The following is an 18208-nucleotide window of genomic DNA, read 5'->3' as shown; positions in this document are numbered from 1 at the left end:
CCTAGCTTTCTGATAGGTATACAGTGATATCTCAGTGTAGTCTTGATTTGCATTTCCCTAATAATTAATGATGCTGAACATTTTTCCATATGCTTGTTGGCCATCTATATGTCTTCTTTGGAAAAATATGTATTCAACTCCTGTCTATTTTTTAATCAGATAGTTTTCTTGTTAAATATACCATTGAATTCATACATATGAGTTGTTTTTTGATATATCATTTGCAAATATCTCTTCCCATTTGGTAGGTTGTCTTTTCATTTTACTGATGATTTCCTTTGCTCTGTAGAAACTAGTTTGATGTAATCCACTTTGTTTATGTTTTTGTTTTCCTTGACTGAGAAAACATATCTAAAAAGATACTGGGAGACTCATATCACAGTGCCTGCCACCTATGTTTTCTTTTTTAGGACTGTTATGGTTTCAGGTCTTACACTAAAGCCTTTAATCCACTGTGAATTAATTTTTGTCTGTGGTGTGATAGTGGTCTAGTTTAATTTGTTTTGCATGTGGCTGTCCAGTTTTCCTAGCACTATTTATTTATTGGAGATTGTCCTTTCTCCATTTGCTCCTTTGTTATAAATTAATAGTCCATATATGCAAGCGTTTATTTCTGAGCTTTAATTCTGTTTGGAGATCTTTGTATTTATTTTTCTGCCAATACCATGCTGTTTTGATTACTATGGGTTTGTAATATAGTTTGAAATCAGGGCGTGTGATACCTCCAGCTTTGTTCTTTTTAATCAGTGTTGCTTTGACTCTTCAGCATCTATTTTGGTTCCATATAAATTTTAGAACTTTCTGTGAAAAATGTTCTTGGGATTTTGATAGGGATTTTATTGAGTTGGACTGCTTTAGGTGATATGGTAATTTTTCCATTCCATGAGACTGGAATATCTTTCCGTTTATTTGTATTTTCTTGAATTTCTTCTGACAGTGTCTTAGAGTTTTCAACATACAGATTTTCCACCTTCCTGTTTAAATCTTTTCTTAGGTGTTTTATTCTTTTTGTTGTGATTGTAAATGTGATTGTTTTCTTAATTTCTTTTTCTGATACTTATTCTTAGTGTATAGAAATGCAACAGATTTTTGTATGTTGATTTTTGCATCCTTTGCTTTGCTGTACTCATTTGTTATTTCTAACAGATTTTTGGTGGAATGTGTAGAGTATCTATGTATGTGTAAAATCATGTCATCTGCAAATAGTGACAGTTTTACTTCGTTCTTTCCAATTTGGATGTCTTTTATTTTTTCTTACCTAATTGCTCTGGCTAGCACTTCTAATACTGTGTTGAATAAGAGTGTTGAGAGTTAGCATCCTTGTCTTATTCCTGATGTTAGAGGATAGCTTTTAATACTTTGCCACTGAGTATGTAACTTGTGGATTTTTCATAAATTATACCCACTTTATTGAAAGTTTTTATCCTAAATGGGTGTTGAATTTTGTCAGATGCTTTTTCTGCATCTGTTGAGAAGATCTCGTGGTTTGGGCTTTATTTTGCTAACGTGGTGTATCACACTGATCCATCTGAGGAAGTTGACCATTCTTCCATCCCTGGTATGAACCCCACTTGGTCACGTGGTATAATTCTCTTGATGTGTCATTCAGTTCAGGTTGCCAATATTTTGTTGAGGATTTTTATATCTGTTCAGCAGAGATAAGGGCATGTGATTTTCTTTCTCTGTGTTGTCTTTGTCTGGTTTTGGTATCAGGGTGATATTGGCCTTATAGAAGGAGTTAGGAAGCATTCCCTCCTTTTCAGTTCATTGAAAGAGTTTTAGGATAGGTACTAAATCTTTGAATATTTTGTAGAATTCACCTGTGAAGCAGTCTGGTCCTGGATCTGTGTTTTTAGGTGCTTTTGGATCACTGTCTCAATCTCTATACTCATGATTCATCAATTCAGATTTTCTGTCTCTTCATGATTCAGTCTTGGAATGTTTTATGATTCTAAGAATTTGTCCATTTCTTCTTGGTTTTCAATTTTTGTATTCTCTTATATTCTTTTACATTTCTTGGTGTCATTTTTTCTTTCATTTATTTTATTTTATTTATCAGGCCTTCTCTTTTTTCTTTGTCTAGCTAATGATTTGTCAATTTTGTTATCTTTTCAAAGAATCAGCTCTTACTTTATCTTTTCTACTGTCCTTATATTTCCTTCCTTCTAGAAGGTCTTCATTTCCTTTGGTCTTCATTTGTTCTTCTAGTACCTCTAGGTGTAAGTTTTTCTTGTTTCTTGAGGTAAGCCTTTATTGCTACAAACCCTTAGTACTGCTTTTGCTGTTTATAGATTTTGCTATATCATATTTCCATTTGTCTTCAGGTAGAATTTTGTTTCTCCTTTGATTTCTTCAGTAACCCAATTGTTCTGTAGCATGTTGTTTTTTACATATTTGTAATTTTTCTATTGTTCTTGTTCTTGATTTCTATTTTCTTATACCATTGTAATCAGAAAAGATATTTGATAGGATTTGGGGTTTCTTAAATCTGTTCAGACTTTTGTGTCCCAACATGTAGCTTATCCTTAATTAACTTTCATGAGCATTTGAGAAGAATGTATATTCTGCTACATTTGGATGGAATGTTCTTGTTCAAATCTGATTTGTCAAATATATTGGGTCTGATGTTTCAGTTAAGGCCACTGTTTCCTTGTAGACTTTCTTTCTAGATTGATCTGTCTGTTGATGTATATGTGAAAATCGCTCAGACATGTCTGGCTCTTTGTGACCCCCATGGACTATACAGTCCATGGAATTCTCCAGGCCAGAATACTGGAGTGGGTAGCCTTTCCCTTCTCCAGGAGATCTTCCCAACTCAGGGATCAACCCAGGTCTCCCACATTGCAGGCGGATTCTTTACCAGCTGAGCCACAGGGAAGCCCATTTCTTGATGTAAGTGGGTGGTAAATACTCCCTACAATTATTTTGTCACTGTCATTTCTCTCCTTTTGGGTTGGTTAATAATTGTTTTATATATTTTATAGTTCTTAGGTTAGGTACACATACATTAGTAACTTCAATGTCTTCTTGATGAGTTGTCCTCTTTATAACTGTATACTGACCATTTTTTGTCTGTTACATTTTTCGGCGTGAAGTCTATTTTGTCTGGTATGAGGATGGCTATACGTGCTTCCTTTTTGCTGCCATTTGCTTGGAGTATAATATTCCGTCTCTTCACTTTGAGCTTGTGTTTGTCCTTACAGCTGAGGTGTGTCTGCTGGAGGTAGCATATAGTTGAGTCCTATTTTTTGGTGCATTCACCTAGTCTCTGTCTTCTGATTCATGAATTCAATCCATTACATTTAGGGTGATTATTGATAGATAAGAACTTCAGTTCAGTTCAGTTCAGTCACTTAGTCGTGTCTGACTCTTTGCGACCCCATGTATCACAGCACGCCAGGCCTCCCTGTCCATCACCAACTCCTGGAGTTCACTGAGACTCACGTCCATTGAGTCAGTGATGCCATCCAGCCATCTCATCCTCTGTCGTCCCCTTCTCCTCCTGCCCTCAATCCCTCCCAGCATCACAGTCTTTTCAATGAGTCAGCTCTTTGCATGAGGTGGCCAAGGTACTGGAGTTTCAGCTTTAGCATCATTCCTGAAATTTTATGTTTTGTTTTTTGGTTGCTTGACATCTCCATTGTTTCTTTTTCCTTGTGTTTTTGTCATTTTGGTGTGGAGGTTTCTTTGGTCTTTTTCTCAGTGTTCTCTTTTTTTATGTTTCATGTCTCTGCTCTGTAACATAAAGTTTTGTGGTTGTCCTGAGCTTTGTAAAAAACGTCTCATAGAAAAACAGTCTTTTCTCTGCTGATAGTATGTTACCTTGCTTTACCTGTTCAGTTTTTCTCATCTTCTTTTTTGTTTTTGCTTTCTCAAATTGTCCCTTTTATGTTGTGAGTTTGCTACCAAACAGCAATGGCTTATAGTTTTTTTTTCTTTTTTTCTCCGTTTAACCTCTATGCTCTTTAGTTTCCTGGTTCTATTTATCATCTTGCTCAAAGTTTTATTTACGTTTGTCTCTATTAAAGTACTGCTTTCAACATGTCTTATTATGCAGGTCTAATGTTGATGAACTCCCTCAGCTTGTTCATTGGAGAAAGCCTTCTCTCTCTGTCATATTTAAATGATATCTTTCCCAGATAGAATATTCTTGGCTCACAGTTTTTGATCTTTTAATATTTTGAGACTGTCATTTCACTCCCTCCTCGCCTGTAGAGTTTCTGCTGAGACATCTGTTGATAGCCTAGTGGAGGTTCCTTTATAGGCCACTGTCCTTTTTACACTGCCTGCCTTTAAAAATCTTTGCTATTGACTCTTAGCAATTTTATTATTTATTAGTTGTCTTGGAGAAGGTCATTTTGTATGAGGTAATTTGGTGTTGTCTTAATTTTATGTACTTGTTTATCCAGTTCCTTCCCCAGATTTGGGACTTTCTCAGCTGTTATTTCTTTAAATAAACGCTCTGCTGCCTTCTCCCTCTTCTCCTTTTGGGTTACTGATTACCTTAGTGTCATCCTTCCTAAAAGAGATAGGTCTTGAGGAATTTCCTCATTTTTAAATATTTTGTTCCTCATTTTTCTTATACTTGTATCATTTCAAGATTTCTATCTTTGAGCTTGCTATTCTTTCTTCCATATATTAACTCTATTTCTATTTCTTTCTAATGCATTCTTTATGTTATTTGTTGGATTCCTCAGTTCCAATGTTTGTTTGGTTCTTTTTTTAGAGTTTCTATCTTTTTGGTAAAGTATTTCTTCTGTTCATTAATTTTATTCCTGAGCTCATTAAACTACCTTTCTGACTTTTCTTGTAGCTCCTTGAGTTAGTGGCTATTTTGAATTATCTTTCAGTTATATTGAAACACTCTGTGATTCAGTTTGGTTTCTGGAGAAATATTTTCTTTTTTGTGATATAGTGTTATAGTGCTTGTACACGGTGCTTGATGAATTATTCCTCTGCAGGTGCATTTGAAGTTAAGGATAGGTTGGAAGTTAGAGTCCTTACTTTTGTTTTCCAGAAGGTGGCATTATAACACTAGGTTTTGGTTTCTTCCCTGTGTTGCGTCCGATTACATTTTCTAGCTGGCACTTTTCAGCTTCCGCTGGCTCTGGGAGAAGTGTGCCTCAGTGCCGTCACGATTCCTTCTGTGCCTCCCTGATCCTTACTGCCTTTCTTCGGCCAGAGCTGCTGTCATCATTGGGATGTTGGGCCCTCCCCAGTGTCTGGGACTCTTTGTGACGGTCTCCTCTGCATAGGGCGAGGAGGAGCATGAGAGTGGCAGGAGGCACAGTTTCACAGGCATCTCTGCTGTGTCTGCTGTCGTATAAGGTTTCTGGGCTCCTCCACAGTGGGAGGTGGGGGTTGAGGGCTGGGTTCCAGGACCCACTGCCACTGCTACCTAGCAGCCTGTGGTTGTGAGCGCCACTACTCCTTTCAGGAGGCTAGAGATGTGTGTGCCACCTCGCCTGCTGCTCCTCGGGTCTCTGAAGCTGTGGACTCAACTGCCGTGGTTAGAGGCCCAGGATCACAGGCACAGACTCCACTCCTAGTGGTTCTGCCTCCTTCCTCTGTGTGTTCCAACCTACACCTTTAGATGTACAGATGTGTGGAAATCTCTGGTGTCCTAGTGTGTTGGACAGGAGCACCTTTCTTGAGCTCTGGCTGTTTTACTGGTTGTAGATTGAAGGGGCGAGAGAAAGGTAGGTGATGTCATTCCTCTACACATTTTGTACAATTTATAAGAAAAAAGTAACATCTTTTTTCTTATAGATTCCAGCAATGGAGAGAAGAGTCATTACACCATATCAAGATGGACCAGATATTAGCTATTTGGATGTAGAAGATGGAGATATCTTTTTGAAAGAAGAAGTAAATATGGAACAGAATTACTCGTAAGCTTTAGATTTGGGTTTTTGTTTTTTTTTTCCGTTTCTTTTCTCCTTCCCCCATTCCCAATCTTGGACACTGTTGGCACTTTTGTATTGACACTGAAAGAAGATGTGAAAATTAACATAGAAAATAGGTATTTATGTTCATTCTTAGCTTTGATATAAATGCATAATTAATATTTGCAGATATGACAAAATTAAGCATAAAGGAATATACCCTTCCAGTTTAATATGTTGGGTTGAATAAGTGCAGTTATCTTCGGTACCTTTCCAAACCCTGCAGAGAGCATAGTAAAGAAATGAAAAAGGCATATTGTGCTAGAGTAGAGAGAACGGGAAAGGAGTAAATGGCAGTCAGGAGATGTTAATGTTTTGGAAGTTGGAAAGTGGTTGTTGAGCAATAATGACTTAGAACAGAAAAGACTAAAACAGAATTCTTGACAGGCTTAAGAATTAGAGGCACTAAGTTTATGAGTGCACATGGTTGGATTTCAAAAAGCATTGTTAGAGAATTTTTCAAAAAGCATTCATCTATTCCTGAACCAAATAAGTGCCTCTTCTCCATCTTGATAGAAGAGAAAAGGTTTGCCTTCTGGGGAGGGTGAACCAAGGGGATTCATCAGCCATTCCTCTAGATCCCTCAGTATAGAGAACCCTACTAGTTCAAGAGACATGACCTATAGTGCCTGGCATTTGGGAGTCCTCTGATAAAATATTCCAGGTTCTACATAATCTCCCTGTTGACTGTTTGACAAGTCAGGTTTAGAATTTCCAGTCTGTGTTTCAGGCTAGTTTATCAGCTGATTATAGAATTACTTTCCCTTTACTTGGTAAATGACCTCTTAAAATTTTGGGATGTTCAAGTAATTTACTACATGTAAGTATGAGTGTATATATATGTAAGTATATAATAATCTGGAGAAGGCAATGGCACCCCACTCCAGAACCCTTGTCTGGAAAATCCCATGGATGGAGGAGCCTGGTGCTGCAGTCCATGGGGTCACTAGGAGTCGGACACGACTGAGTGACTTCCCTTTCACTTTTCACTTTCATGCACTGGAGAAGGAAATGGCAATCCACTCCAGTGTGCTTGCTGGAGAATCCCAGGGATGGGGGAGCCTGGTGGGCTGCCGTCTATAGGGTCGCACAGAGTCGGACACAACTGAAGTGACTTAGCAGCAGCAGTATAATAATCAACTATGTTGCTCTCTGAAAAGTTCTTCTTGGTTCCAGGAATTTTTTTTAACCTCTTTTCTGGAGTTTGATGGTAGCTGTTGGGATACTTGATATTTATAAATATGTGACATGGATGTATGATGTGTTTCCACATTAAAAGTTATCATAAAATTAACATTGACTTAAGTATATTATCCTTTACAAAATAATAGTATTCATAGCTGACCTGTGTTAACTGGGGATAAATTATATAATGAGATTTAATATTTTTGGATGAGATAAGATACTTATATCCTCATAGATAGTGTTATTTTCCCTTTCCTGGTTAATAATGCTTAATTCAAAGAATTAAGCAGCCCCTGAAATGCTTTAAAAATTATCACCAAATATTTCTAGTTCCAGATAGTTTGTATGTGAACATGTACAGTATTTTACTTCTCGAAGTATTTTCATATATACCACCTTGTTTCTGACTTCCACAGAAATACTAGAGCTACAGTGTGATAGGATTATATTGAAGTTTAGTGGAACTCTGGGCCATGTAGATAAATGGGACTCTAGAGCGTGTGTATTCTTCTGTTTTCTGTTTGACCAAAATGCTGTATTCCATTGCTCAAAATTTCATTGTTCTGTTTTACCTCTAACGTAACTTTTTAAAAATGACTTTTATGTTTGCTTCCTTCCTAGGGAAAGTATGGTCAAGAAGACAAAAACAAAAGCAAAAAAGAAGCCACGTAAACGGTCAGATAGTTCTGGAGGTTATAATCTTTCAGATATTATTCAGAGTCCACCATCTACAGGTGAGTGGAACCTATTTGAGGGTGTATTTTCTGATCTAATCTTTCAAGACTCTATTCCTTATCTAATTCATTTAACATGTGTTGAATACTATTACATGCTGTCTGCTGGGTCTACAGAAACAGATAATCCTTGTCTCAGGGATGCCACAGAAAATGGTGTGTGTTGTGGTTGAGTACTCTGGTATCTGCTCTGTGAGCACAAGAGAGGCACACAAAGCAGTCTGAGAAGATCTGTTAGAGGATACATCTGTTAGAGGAAAGTGATAGCTGAGCTGGCTCTTGCAGAGTAGAGAGGTTAGTTAAGAAGAAGAGGCAGGTTGACATGGTAAGAGAATAGGGCAGTGTTTCAAGCCTAGAGACAGTAGAAAGATTGCACATATCTTATGCATACAGTTCAGCTTGGCTCAGCCATATCAGATCTCTGCAGATAGGAGATAGGTTGGAGAGAGTCGGACTTTGGAAGACATTAATTAATAATACTATCTGGTATTACAGATGGAGAAGGCAATGGCACCCCACTCCAGTACTCTTGCCTGGAAAATTCCATGGACGGAGGAGCCTGGTAGGCTACAGTCCATGGGGTCGTTGAGAGTCGGATACGACTGAGCGGCTTCACTTTGATTTTCCACTTTCCACTTTCATGCATTGGAGAAGGAAATGGCAACCCACTCCAGTGTTCTTGCCTGGGGAATCCCAGGGACGGGGGAGCCTGGTGGGCTGCCGTCTATGGTGTCGCACAGGGTCAGACATGACAGAAGCGACTTAGCAGCAGCAGTATTACAGTCTACACTCAACTTTCCCTACTTGTCCAAAAATGTTTTGATAGCCTTTTTTGTTTTAATGTAAAAGAAAATCTAATGTCTTACTAAGATTGCCATTGCCTTTGCTTATTAATGTTTTTTTAGTGTTTTTAAACTAGAGTAGCACCCCCTCACAGCGTTTTGTTCTGTTTTCAGAAGTTGAGGCCAGTGGTGGTATAGACTGCCCTATATTCTAGATTCATCTGATTAGATCTAAATTAAGCTACCTAAATTTTAAGTTTCTTTAGATAAAACTTTGAAGTGTAAACAAATGACACTACAATATGGCTTCAAGGAATTGTAGGTGTATCTATAGCAGTAAGACAAACTGGTGCAATTTCTATCCACAGTATATTCTTTCATAGTCAGCTTTATACAAACAACTTAAGTACAAATGAGGTATTTGATATGTTTGATAAATAATGCAAAGAATAATTGTTTTAGGTAATATAAAAGATATTTTAAAAGATAGCTAATATAAAGGTATTTCTCATTTACTACATATCTTGATTCCTATTTTAGGATCTTTTCAAGTTTAAAATTCTGTGATTTTTCATTCTCTGTGTTACATGAATTACCTCACATCCTTAGAAGGAAGCATAGGTACATTGATGGGAAGATATTTAAATGGATAGACAATCATGGAACTAGTGATTTTCCAAATACCTAAAGGTTTATGGAAAAAGCAGACATTTGGTTTGTTTTAAACGATGTTATTGTTAGCACATGTGTTAGAGTCATAGCATTTCAGAGTTGGAAGAGACATTAGTAATGAACTAATTTATGCCCCTTCCTTTAAACTTGAAGCAAGGTCAGAAAACGTTTACGTGATTTCAGGTAGTAATAGAAGTAAAATTTTTTTTCTTGATTTCCCTTTGGTATTCTTCCTGCTATAGTACTCTTTCTGTAGCCAAAGCAAATAATGATTGAAAGGTTAAATTTAATGGCCAAAAAAAAGACCTATTCTTGAAGAAATTTTGAGTTTGAGGCTAATTTCATCAAGGATAGTTGTGTGAATGCTTAATTTTTGTGTTGATCCTTAAAGTTAGAAGACATTATTTATTAGATTAATTTATATTTGAATTTTGGGAACATTCCACTAGTAAATTATACACTTTCTTATAAAAAGAGTAGAGTTTACTTATTTTTGTCTTCCTTTTTTATCTTTATGGGGGAAAATATTCTGAGTCACTTCTTAAATTAGATACCAAATAACAATCTTCCTTATAATTAATATGTAATTGAAATGAATAAAACTTGTTTTAAAACCTCCATTTCAGTTTTTTTACTTCATTAAATTATTTGGTTCTTTAAATGTAATTCATGTATGTTTAATGTATATGTGTTTAAATGTTTAAAAACTTTTTACCTTTTAGGATTGTTAAAGTCTGTTAAGACCAATTCTGTGGAGTCTCTTCCAGAACTGTTGACATCAGACTCTGAAGGAAGCTATGCAGGAGTGGGTAGTCCTAGAGATTTACAGTCTCCTGACTTCACAACAGGATTTCATTCAGATAAGTCTGAGGTTTGTCTTTGTTTTTTAATGCACTATTTTCTTCAAATTCTAGTCTAGAGACAGTTTAGTCTCTCATTGTTTTTACTCTAAAGTGAAAGTCGCTCAGTTGTGTCCAACTCTGCTACCCCATGGACGATACAGTCCATGGAATTCTGCAGGCCAGAATACTGGAGTGGGTAACTGTTCCCTTCTCCAGAGGATCTTCCAGCCCAGGGATTGAATCCGGATCTCCCGCATTGTAGGCAGATTCTTTACCAGCTGAGCCACCAGGTAAACCCAAGAACACTGGAGTGGATAACCTATCCCTTCTCCAGCAGATCTTCCTGACCCAGGAATTGAAACGGGGTCTCCTGCATTGCCGGCGGATTCTTTACCAGCTGAGCTACTAAGAACCCAGCTTTTTTTTACTGGGCTTTTTAACAAGTGTTTTACTCTAAAACACTCCTCTAACTGGTTTATAAAATATATATATATATATAAAAAATTAGTGACATAATACCTGTAGTATTAATTTTCTCAAATTTGCCTAATGTTTCTACTCTTAAAGATTTTAATGGCAGTGTTGAGCTCTTTATGATGTTATATTTCTAATCTTTCTACATTAAATATAATATTGATGTAAAGTATAATAATACTGTATAGGCAGTTGAAATATATGTGTATATGTAGTTGCTCAGTCATGTCTGACTCTTTGCAACCCCATAGACTGTAGCCCACCAGGCTCCTTTGTTCATGGAATTTTCCAGGCAAGAATACTGGAGTGGGTTGCCATTTCCTACTCCAGAGATCTTCCTGATGCAGGAATTGAACCCATGTCTCTTGTGTCTCCTGCGTTAGCAGGCACATTCCTTACCAGTAGCACCACCTGTATATTCATGGCTGGATTACTTGAAATTTATTTTGTGGAATGTCAGTTAACACCAGCTAAAAACTAAGGAAAATGATTTTAAAATGAGCTGAATTACAATTACAATTTAGTATCTTTTCTCCATGATATTTAAGAACAATGCAATCTGAAATAGAGTTCTTCTAGTCTAGCATAATTGACACCAAGCTGCTGAATTCCTAGTCTGGTCAACTCTGGGGAGGCCATATTTTAGACATCTCTTAACATTTTATTCCATAGTTGTTAATCTGTAGGGAATGAAAACCTCTAACTTACCAGATATTTTTTTCTAACCTCTGTGCTTTCACAAAACATATCAGAATATCTAGAAATTTGTGAGACCTCAGAAAATGTACCCTTTATTAAGAGTCTTCTAGGCCTCAAGGATTGATACAAAACAAATTTTTATTAAATTTTTTTATGTAGAGTAAAAGTTTGGGGGCAATTCATATTACACTAAGGTTGGTCTGGAAGACAGTTGAGGTTTAAATGAAGGTTGAAGTGCCTTTCTAGCAGTAATAGAAGAATCTATCCTGGCAGTGGAAATAACTATTTCAATAACTTCCTTGACCTCTTTTAATAGCAATAGTTTTAGCATCCCTTTTGAAGTGACAATATTATTTGGCTTTCATTTTATTCAGAGTCCTTTAAGTATATTCAGAGTGAATTGTGTGACATTTATACAAAACTTTAATTTTTTTTCTTCTTCAAATCATGGACATTAATTTTAAAGTTACTGCTTCATATCTTATTTGAACCACTTATATTTATTAACATTTTTCCTTAATGCTCATGTAAATAGGGCTTTAATATGCAGATTTATTTCCCTAAAAATTATTCCCAAAGCTTCCAGTAATTAGGTTATAGCCACTGAGGATTTGAAAACTGATCAAGATACTAACCTATAGAAGAAGTGAATTAAAAGTGCTAGATGATTATTGTCATAAAATTTTATTCTTTAATATAGTTTAACCAGTATTTACTGAGTACCAACTGTGTGTAAACTGCTATGCTAGGGGTACCTGTTATTACTCAATTAAAAAAAAATTTTTTTTTTCCTCCAGGGGAAAATTAAATCGTATGTTAATGGTACACCTCCTGCATATTTTAGGGAAGATTTAAAACCATGGGAAAAATCACCAGTACTTAAAATAACTGCTCCACAGCCCATTCCCAGTAACAGAATTGATACTACAAGCTCTTCCAATTGGGTGTCTGGCTCTTTCAGGTAGGATTTTTATTTTGTTCTGTACTGTACTTGTTAGTCAGCAAAATATCGTTCATTTTTAGTCAAATGAAAATTTTTAATGGAGCTCATCTAAAAACATTAATATAAATTTCTAATATAGAGAAAATGATCTAACTGCATACAAATTACTAATCAGCTAAAATAGGCTTTTTTTCCAGACAAAATATAGTTGCCTTTGTAGTGTCATTAATGAATACTAGTAAATCCTCCGTAACAAAGACATACATGCACACAGTGCCTTGATATCACCATTTTTTTTCTAATGAATAGTGTATATTAGTAAAAACACCCACTCAGGAAGACCATTTTGTCTTTTATAGGCTTACCTTATCTTTTCTTTAGCACATTAAAGGATATTTAAGGTCTCATAAAATGTGTTGTTATTCACGGTTATTGTCAGAAGATACTCATTTAATGTTATACTGTAGTGTTAATTTGCCTATATATTCTATCCATAATTTTCTTTTATTTAGAAAGTGCAGTTTTTAAAACTGAAGGAGTAAATATAATTAAAATACAGTATTCTTTCAAAATGCTTATTGAGGTTGTTCTTCATCTTTATTACCTAGTATGGTTTATTATAGGCCTAAAACTGTTAATTGCCTTACTAGTTATACTATCATCTGGACCATTTGTGTAAATATTTTGAAATATGCTCTATTGCACAGTTGGAATAAAGATTATGATGTCCTGGTTTATGATGGTTCATGGTCTAAAGATAGTCAGAAAGTAGTTGCAAATTTTTTTGCCTAAGTAAACATACTTGTGGGAACACTTGGAAGCATCTTCTAATCATTAATGTTAGACTTACTTATTAAACATGTATCACTTAACATTTGACTTTAGATACATTTTAATTATTACTTATGTATGTATATATAAAAGTAGCTTTCATTTATGAAGTTGACCACAGCTTACAAAATGGACCTAAACTGTCCTCTCATTAATAATCTTATATATAATTTACAGTTTCAGTAATATTTGGGTAGTAATGAGCGGGTTGTAAAGTAACTTTTATATGTCTTTTAGTCCTGTCAGCCCTCCTGTCATGGATCTCAGAACCATCATGCAAATTGAAGAAAGCAGACAAAAATGTGGAACTACACCAAAGACAAATTTGGGGTTGGTTACAAAATCATAAAAAGGAAAGAACATGTTGTATTATAGTTTTGCCCTAAAGAATTAGAAAGACCTACTGGACCTTTCCTATTATTTTTCTGCATTTGATGTTAAAGTTAGTTCTAAGCTCTTTTCTATTAATAGGTAATTTAACCTCCATAACATTATTTCTTAAGTATGTGCTAAAGATTGAGTTGGGTTGATAGTCCAGCTCTTGTGGAATACAATATTATATGCCAGAAATTGGCCTCTAAAATAATCAGTATAGGCTATTTCTGATACAAGTATGATGCACACTATTACAAGGGCTCATTGTAGCTATTACTTTATCCTTGGTAGTATAAACTGATTTTATATATATACATATGGTCACTGTTGAAACTTCTGGTCATTTTGATCTACTAATAGTAAAATTTCATCAAATAAACACAAAGCAATATAATTACCTGTATTCTTAAGCAGAAATTTCTAGCAAAATTAGTTTTTATGGAATTAAACTTTCTCAGAAGCAGTAAAACTGATTGGTTTAATTTAATTTCTAGAAAAATGATTTCTCATGGAGTTAAACTTTCTCAGAAGCAACGAAAAATGATTGCATTGACTACCAAAGATAATAATTCAGGAATGAATAACATGGAAACAGCTTTAAGTGTGCCTTCAAAAATCCCCAAGCCAGCGAATGCATGGTATGCTCTAATTTTTATTAAAATAAGCTTTGTACATTAGCTTTTAAGGTGGTTCTTGGCTTTGGGTTTTTTTTTTCCCCTCCTGTTTTTTCAAATATTTTGTTTCCCCTTTGCTTTTATGTTATGAATCAGACCTTGGGAAATACTTTATTTTTTTGTTTGTTTTGACAAGTATATCATGATTTTCAAATTTTTTTCATATGTGTAGATAAAATTTCTTCTTGGTATTTTAATGTTTATTGCTAAAGTAATTTGAGAGCATTATTTTTTCATTGTTTTATAAAAATAATATATATCATGGAGAAGTTTGATAAATCTCTTCTAGCACCCTAATTTCTTTGCACATTCCCTGTATGTATCATGTTATCGTAGCTTGTCATTGTCACTTTTAAGCAGGGCTGTTTACTTAACAATATGTTATATAGTTTTCTCCATTAGAATTTAACCATAAATGCAGCATTAATAGGAATCATTTCCAAAGAGTTCAGATGGCAATTTTGAGATATGTAAAATAGATTGTACTTCCTGCTTCCCTTGCATCCTCCTTTTTTGGTAACTAATATCATAATAGACTTAAAAAAAAAAGTCTATTTTTGGCTGCACTGGTCCTCCTCGGTATGCACGGGCATTCTCTGGTTGTGGCGTGTGGGCTCAGTGGTTGTGGCCTGCAGACTCCAGGGTGTGCAGGCTCAGTAGTTGTGGTACTTGGGCCCCGCTGCTCTGTGGCATGTGGAGTCTTCCTGGACCAGGGATCAAATCTATGTCCATGGGATTGGTAGGCAGATCCCCAGCCTCCATACCACCAGGAAAGTCTACTAATAGAATATGTGGAAACCAGTTTTAGAGGAAAAATACATGGAAATATGAAGGGCAGGAAAAACCCTGTTGCTGTCCCAAGCATAGAAGAGGGTACTAGAGATTACCCTTGACTGGGGGGAGGGGAGGGGCGTGGGGAGATCCTTTCATTGCTTCTAATGCCACTTTTTTCCTATTTGTAAGAAGAAATATTTTTTCCCAATTAAAATGCAAATTATTTTGAAGAGAGTGGCAACTCATTTTGATTGCCATCAGGAAGACTACATGTCAGAACCACTAGTAAATATAAAACTTGATCACAGAAAAAAAAAGACATGAGAAAACCCAAGTGAAAAAGAAAAGAGTAAAACTTGAGGGAATGGGTTTAATAGAATGTTTCGATTCATTGGTATTTGTTGTGTAGCTTCTATATGCAAGGCATGTTCTAGTTTCTGATAAGGCAATATACAAAAGTGATTTGATCACTGCCTCTGTTAGGTTTATGGAGTAGATGGTAACAATAACCCTGTATACGAGACAGCAAAAGAGACACTGATGTATAGAACAGTCTTTTGGACTCTGTGGGAGAGGGAGAGGGTGGGATGATTTGGGAGAATGGCATTGAAACATGTATAATATCATATATGAAACGAGTCGCCAGTCCAGGTTCGATGCACGATACTGGATGCTTGGGGCTGGTGCACTGGGATGACCCAGAGGGATGGTATGGGGAGGGAGGAGGGAGGAGGGTTCAGGATGGGGAACACAGGTATACCTGTGGTGGATTCATTTTGATATTTGGCAAAACCAATACAATATTGTAAAGTTAAAAAAAAAAATAGAGTTACTGTTTTTCCTAAACAAAAGTATGGAAAGACCAGGAAAAAAAAAACTTCTTAAATTAGTTCTCAAGATACTAAACATATTGCAATTTGAGCCAGTTAACTAAGCACATGTGGAAGCTTTCTGCTGTCGTGTCAGTCATATCTGATTCTGTGACCCCACAGACCAAAGCCCACCAAGCTCCTCTGTCCATGGGATTCTCCAGGCAAGAATCCTGGAGTGGGTTGCCATTCCCTTTCCAGGGGATCTTCCCAACCCAGGGATCAAACCTGTGTCTCTTATGTTTCCTGCATTGGCAGGCGGGTTCTTTACAACTAGTGCCACCTAGGAAGCCTGAGGAAGCTTTGGGCTTAGTAAATACAATTTCAGCCATGCCATAAACCAGTTTCCTTATTAAAAAACAAAAAGTAAATGAACAGAAAGAGGAACAAAACAGTGATCACTCAAGTTGGGAAATCCAACTAATAGACTTAATCCAACTCTTGTTTAGAGCCTATTTCAAACACCAGAGTTCATTCCAACCCCAATAAAGAAATTCTCTTTTGACTGGTTAAGATTCACAACAGAACCATTGTATGATTGTAGTTCCTTTTTTACGCTTTTATTTTTTCCCTAGAATAACTAATAAATAATAATAATTCCCTTACTGGGAAACATCCCAGATTACTTATGACTTTTGTTTTTTATTGGAAACATTTTCATTTAGAACTCTTGAGTTCTCTGGTCTGAACTAGGCCTTTTTCAGGCATGCTTAATACCATGATCTTGAGACTTCTTTTAATTGTCATCCTGGGGATTTCCTTTGCTTCCCTCCAGTGTTTGATCCCCAGTTTCTTAGAGGCTGTGTTTTTTTATTTCTTGGCTTACTCTTTGATTGAGGTAGCACACTCCACATCAAAACCGGTAGTTTTCTGATAAAGAGTGTATAGGATGTACATTTTTGGAGCTCTTATAACTTTGAATTTGTTTTTATTCTCGCCACCCTTGACTGATAGGTGGGAACAGAATTCTGAGTTGGAAATCATTCGTAGAGTTCCTTTTTCTTATTTCTGTTGGGAAGTCTAATGCCATTCCAATTCCTAACTCTTAATATGTTACCAGTTTCTTTCCCCGCTTCCCCCTTTTTATCTCTGGTGTTCTTAAATTTCATAGTGAAGTGCCTTGATGTGGGTTTTTTTTTTTGATACATTATACTGGCTACTTGGTGGGCTCTTTTATTAATTGTGAAAAGCTTGTCTAGGAACATCCAAGTCTAGGAACAACTTGTATACTATTTGATACTTTCTTCCTTACTATTTTCTCTAGAAATCATATTAGAAAAAAAAGGAATAGATTTGTTTTTCTGAGGATGTCTCTTGTAAATGTTGGTCTTTGTTTTTCTGAGGATATCTCTTGTAAATGTTGGTCTAAATAAAGTTGGTAGAATTTAAAGTTTGCTCAGCTTTGAAAAAAGTAGAAAATTAATACAAAATTAGCATTTTAATTTGATTTGATTTACAGATTGTATATATGGAATATATTCATTGCTATAGTGATTTTTTCCAACTACTTCTCAAAGGGACATCTTCATCTCCTGATGAATCATCTAATGTGATTTTTCTTAATTATTAAAGGATGTTTTTATTGTTTTTTTATCTTAATAACGGGCTTCCCTGGTAACTCAGCAGTAAAGAATCCACCTCCAATATAGGAGGTGTGGTTTTTGACCCCTGGGTTGGGAAAATCCCCTGGAGGAGGAAATTGCAACCCACTCCAGTATTCTTGCCTGGGAAATTCCAAGAACAGAGGAGCTTGGCGGGCTACATACAGTCCATGGGGTTGTAAAAGAGTCAGACACAACTTAGCAACTAAACAACAACTTCTTAATAATAAGCTTAATGTGCAATTAATTAGCAAATCACAAATTAGCCCTTTAAGTCTACCGGTTGTGGTAGGGAATTTACTTAGTTTGTTCACCCATTCATTCACCTAGTCTGTATGATGACTTCCAGTATGTAACAGTACTCCTGCTGCATGCAATTAGGTGTGACAGTGTTAAATATGAAAAATAACTGGTTTTTGCATTACAATGAAATTCTAACCAGTTGACTTTTAAATCTGTTGTGAAAACACCAAGTGTATATGGGAGTTGATCACTTTTCATTATCCTTTATTTTACTTGGAGAAATAAAACTACATTTCTTACCAGCCATCTTGAGTGAAAGAATGCACGATCTTTGTGGCCTGGCTGTATGAATGTAACTTCTTCCAAATTCCATTTTGAGCTAACCTATAAACTAAGTTCAGTTGCTTAACTTTTTAGCTAGAAATTTTGCTCATTAAAGCACAATTTTTAGAGCTTCCTTAGTTGAGAAAAAAAATGTTGATTAATTTTTTATGTGGGTACAAATGCTTCTTAAGTTTTTCTGTCTGCTAAAATGGAAAAGAGCCAGAGCCTTTGAGTTAGGAAA

The 18208-nt window shown here is 35.8% G+C and overlaps 1 protein-coding gene across 1 annotated transcript in view; it reads left to right on the top strand.

The window, feature by feature from the left end:
* The window catches only part of IBTK (inhibitor of Bruton tyrosine kinase), a 94304-nt gene that overhangs the window by 57660 nt on the left and 18436 nt on the right, over positions 1-18208 (top strand). Inside the window, 6 exon segments of the mRNA XM_070376240.1 lie at positions 5770-5891; positions 7752-7864; positions 10041-10189; positions 12131-12294; positions 13345-13437; positions 13977-14120. Of these exon segments, the coding sequence (XP_070232341.1) occupies positions 5770-5891; positions 7752-7864; positions 10041-10189; positions 12131-12294; positions 13345-13437; positions 13977-14120 (785 nt within the window).

The sequence above is a fragment of the Bos mutus genome, chromosome 9, assembly GCF_027580195.1.
Source record: "Bos mutus isolate GX-2022 chromosome 9, NWIPB_WYAK_1.1, whole genome shotgun sequence".
NCBI classification, from domain to species: domain Eukaryota; kingdom Metazoa; phylum Chordata; class Mammalia; order Artiodactyla; family Bovidae; genus Bos; species Bos mutus.
The sequence above is the reverse complement of the archived record's forward strand: the minus strand, read 5'-3'. Positions and strand labels throughout refer to the sequence as shown.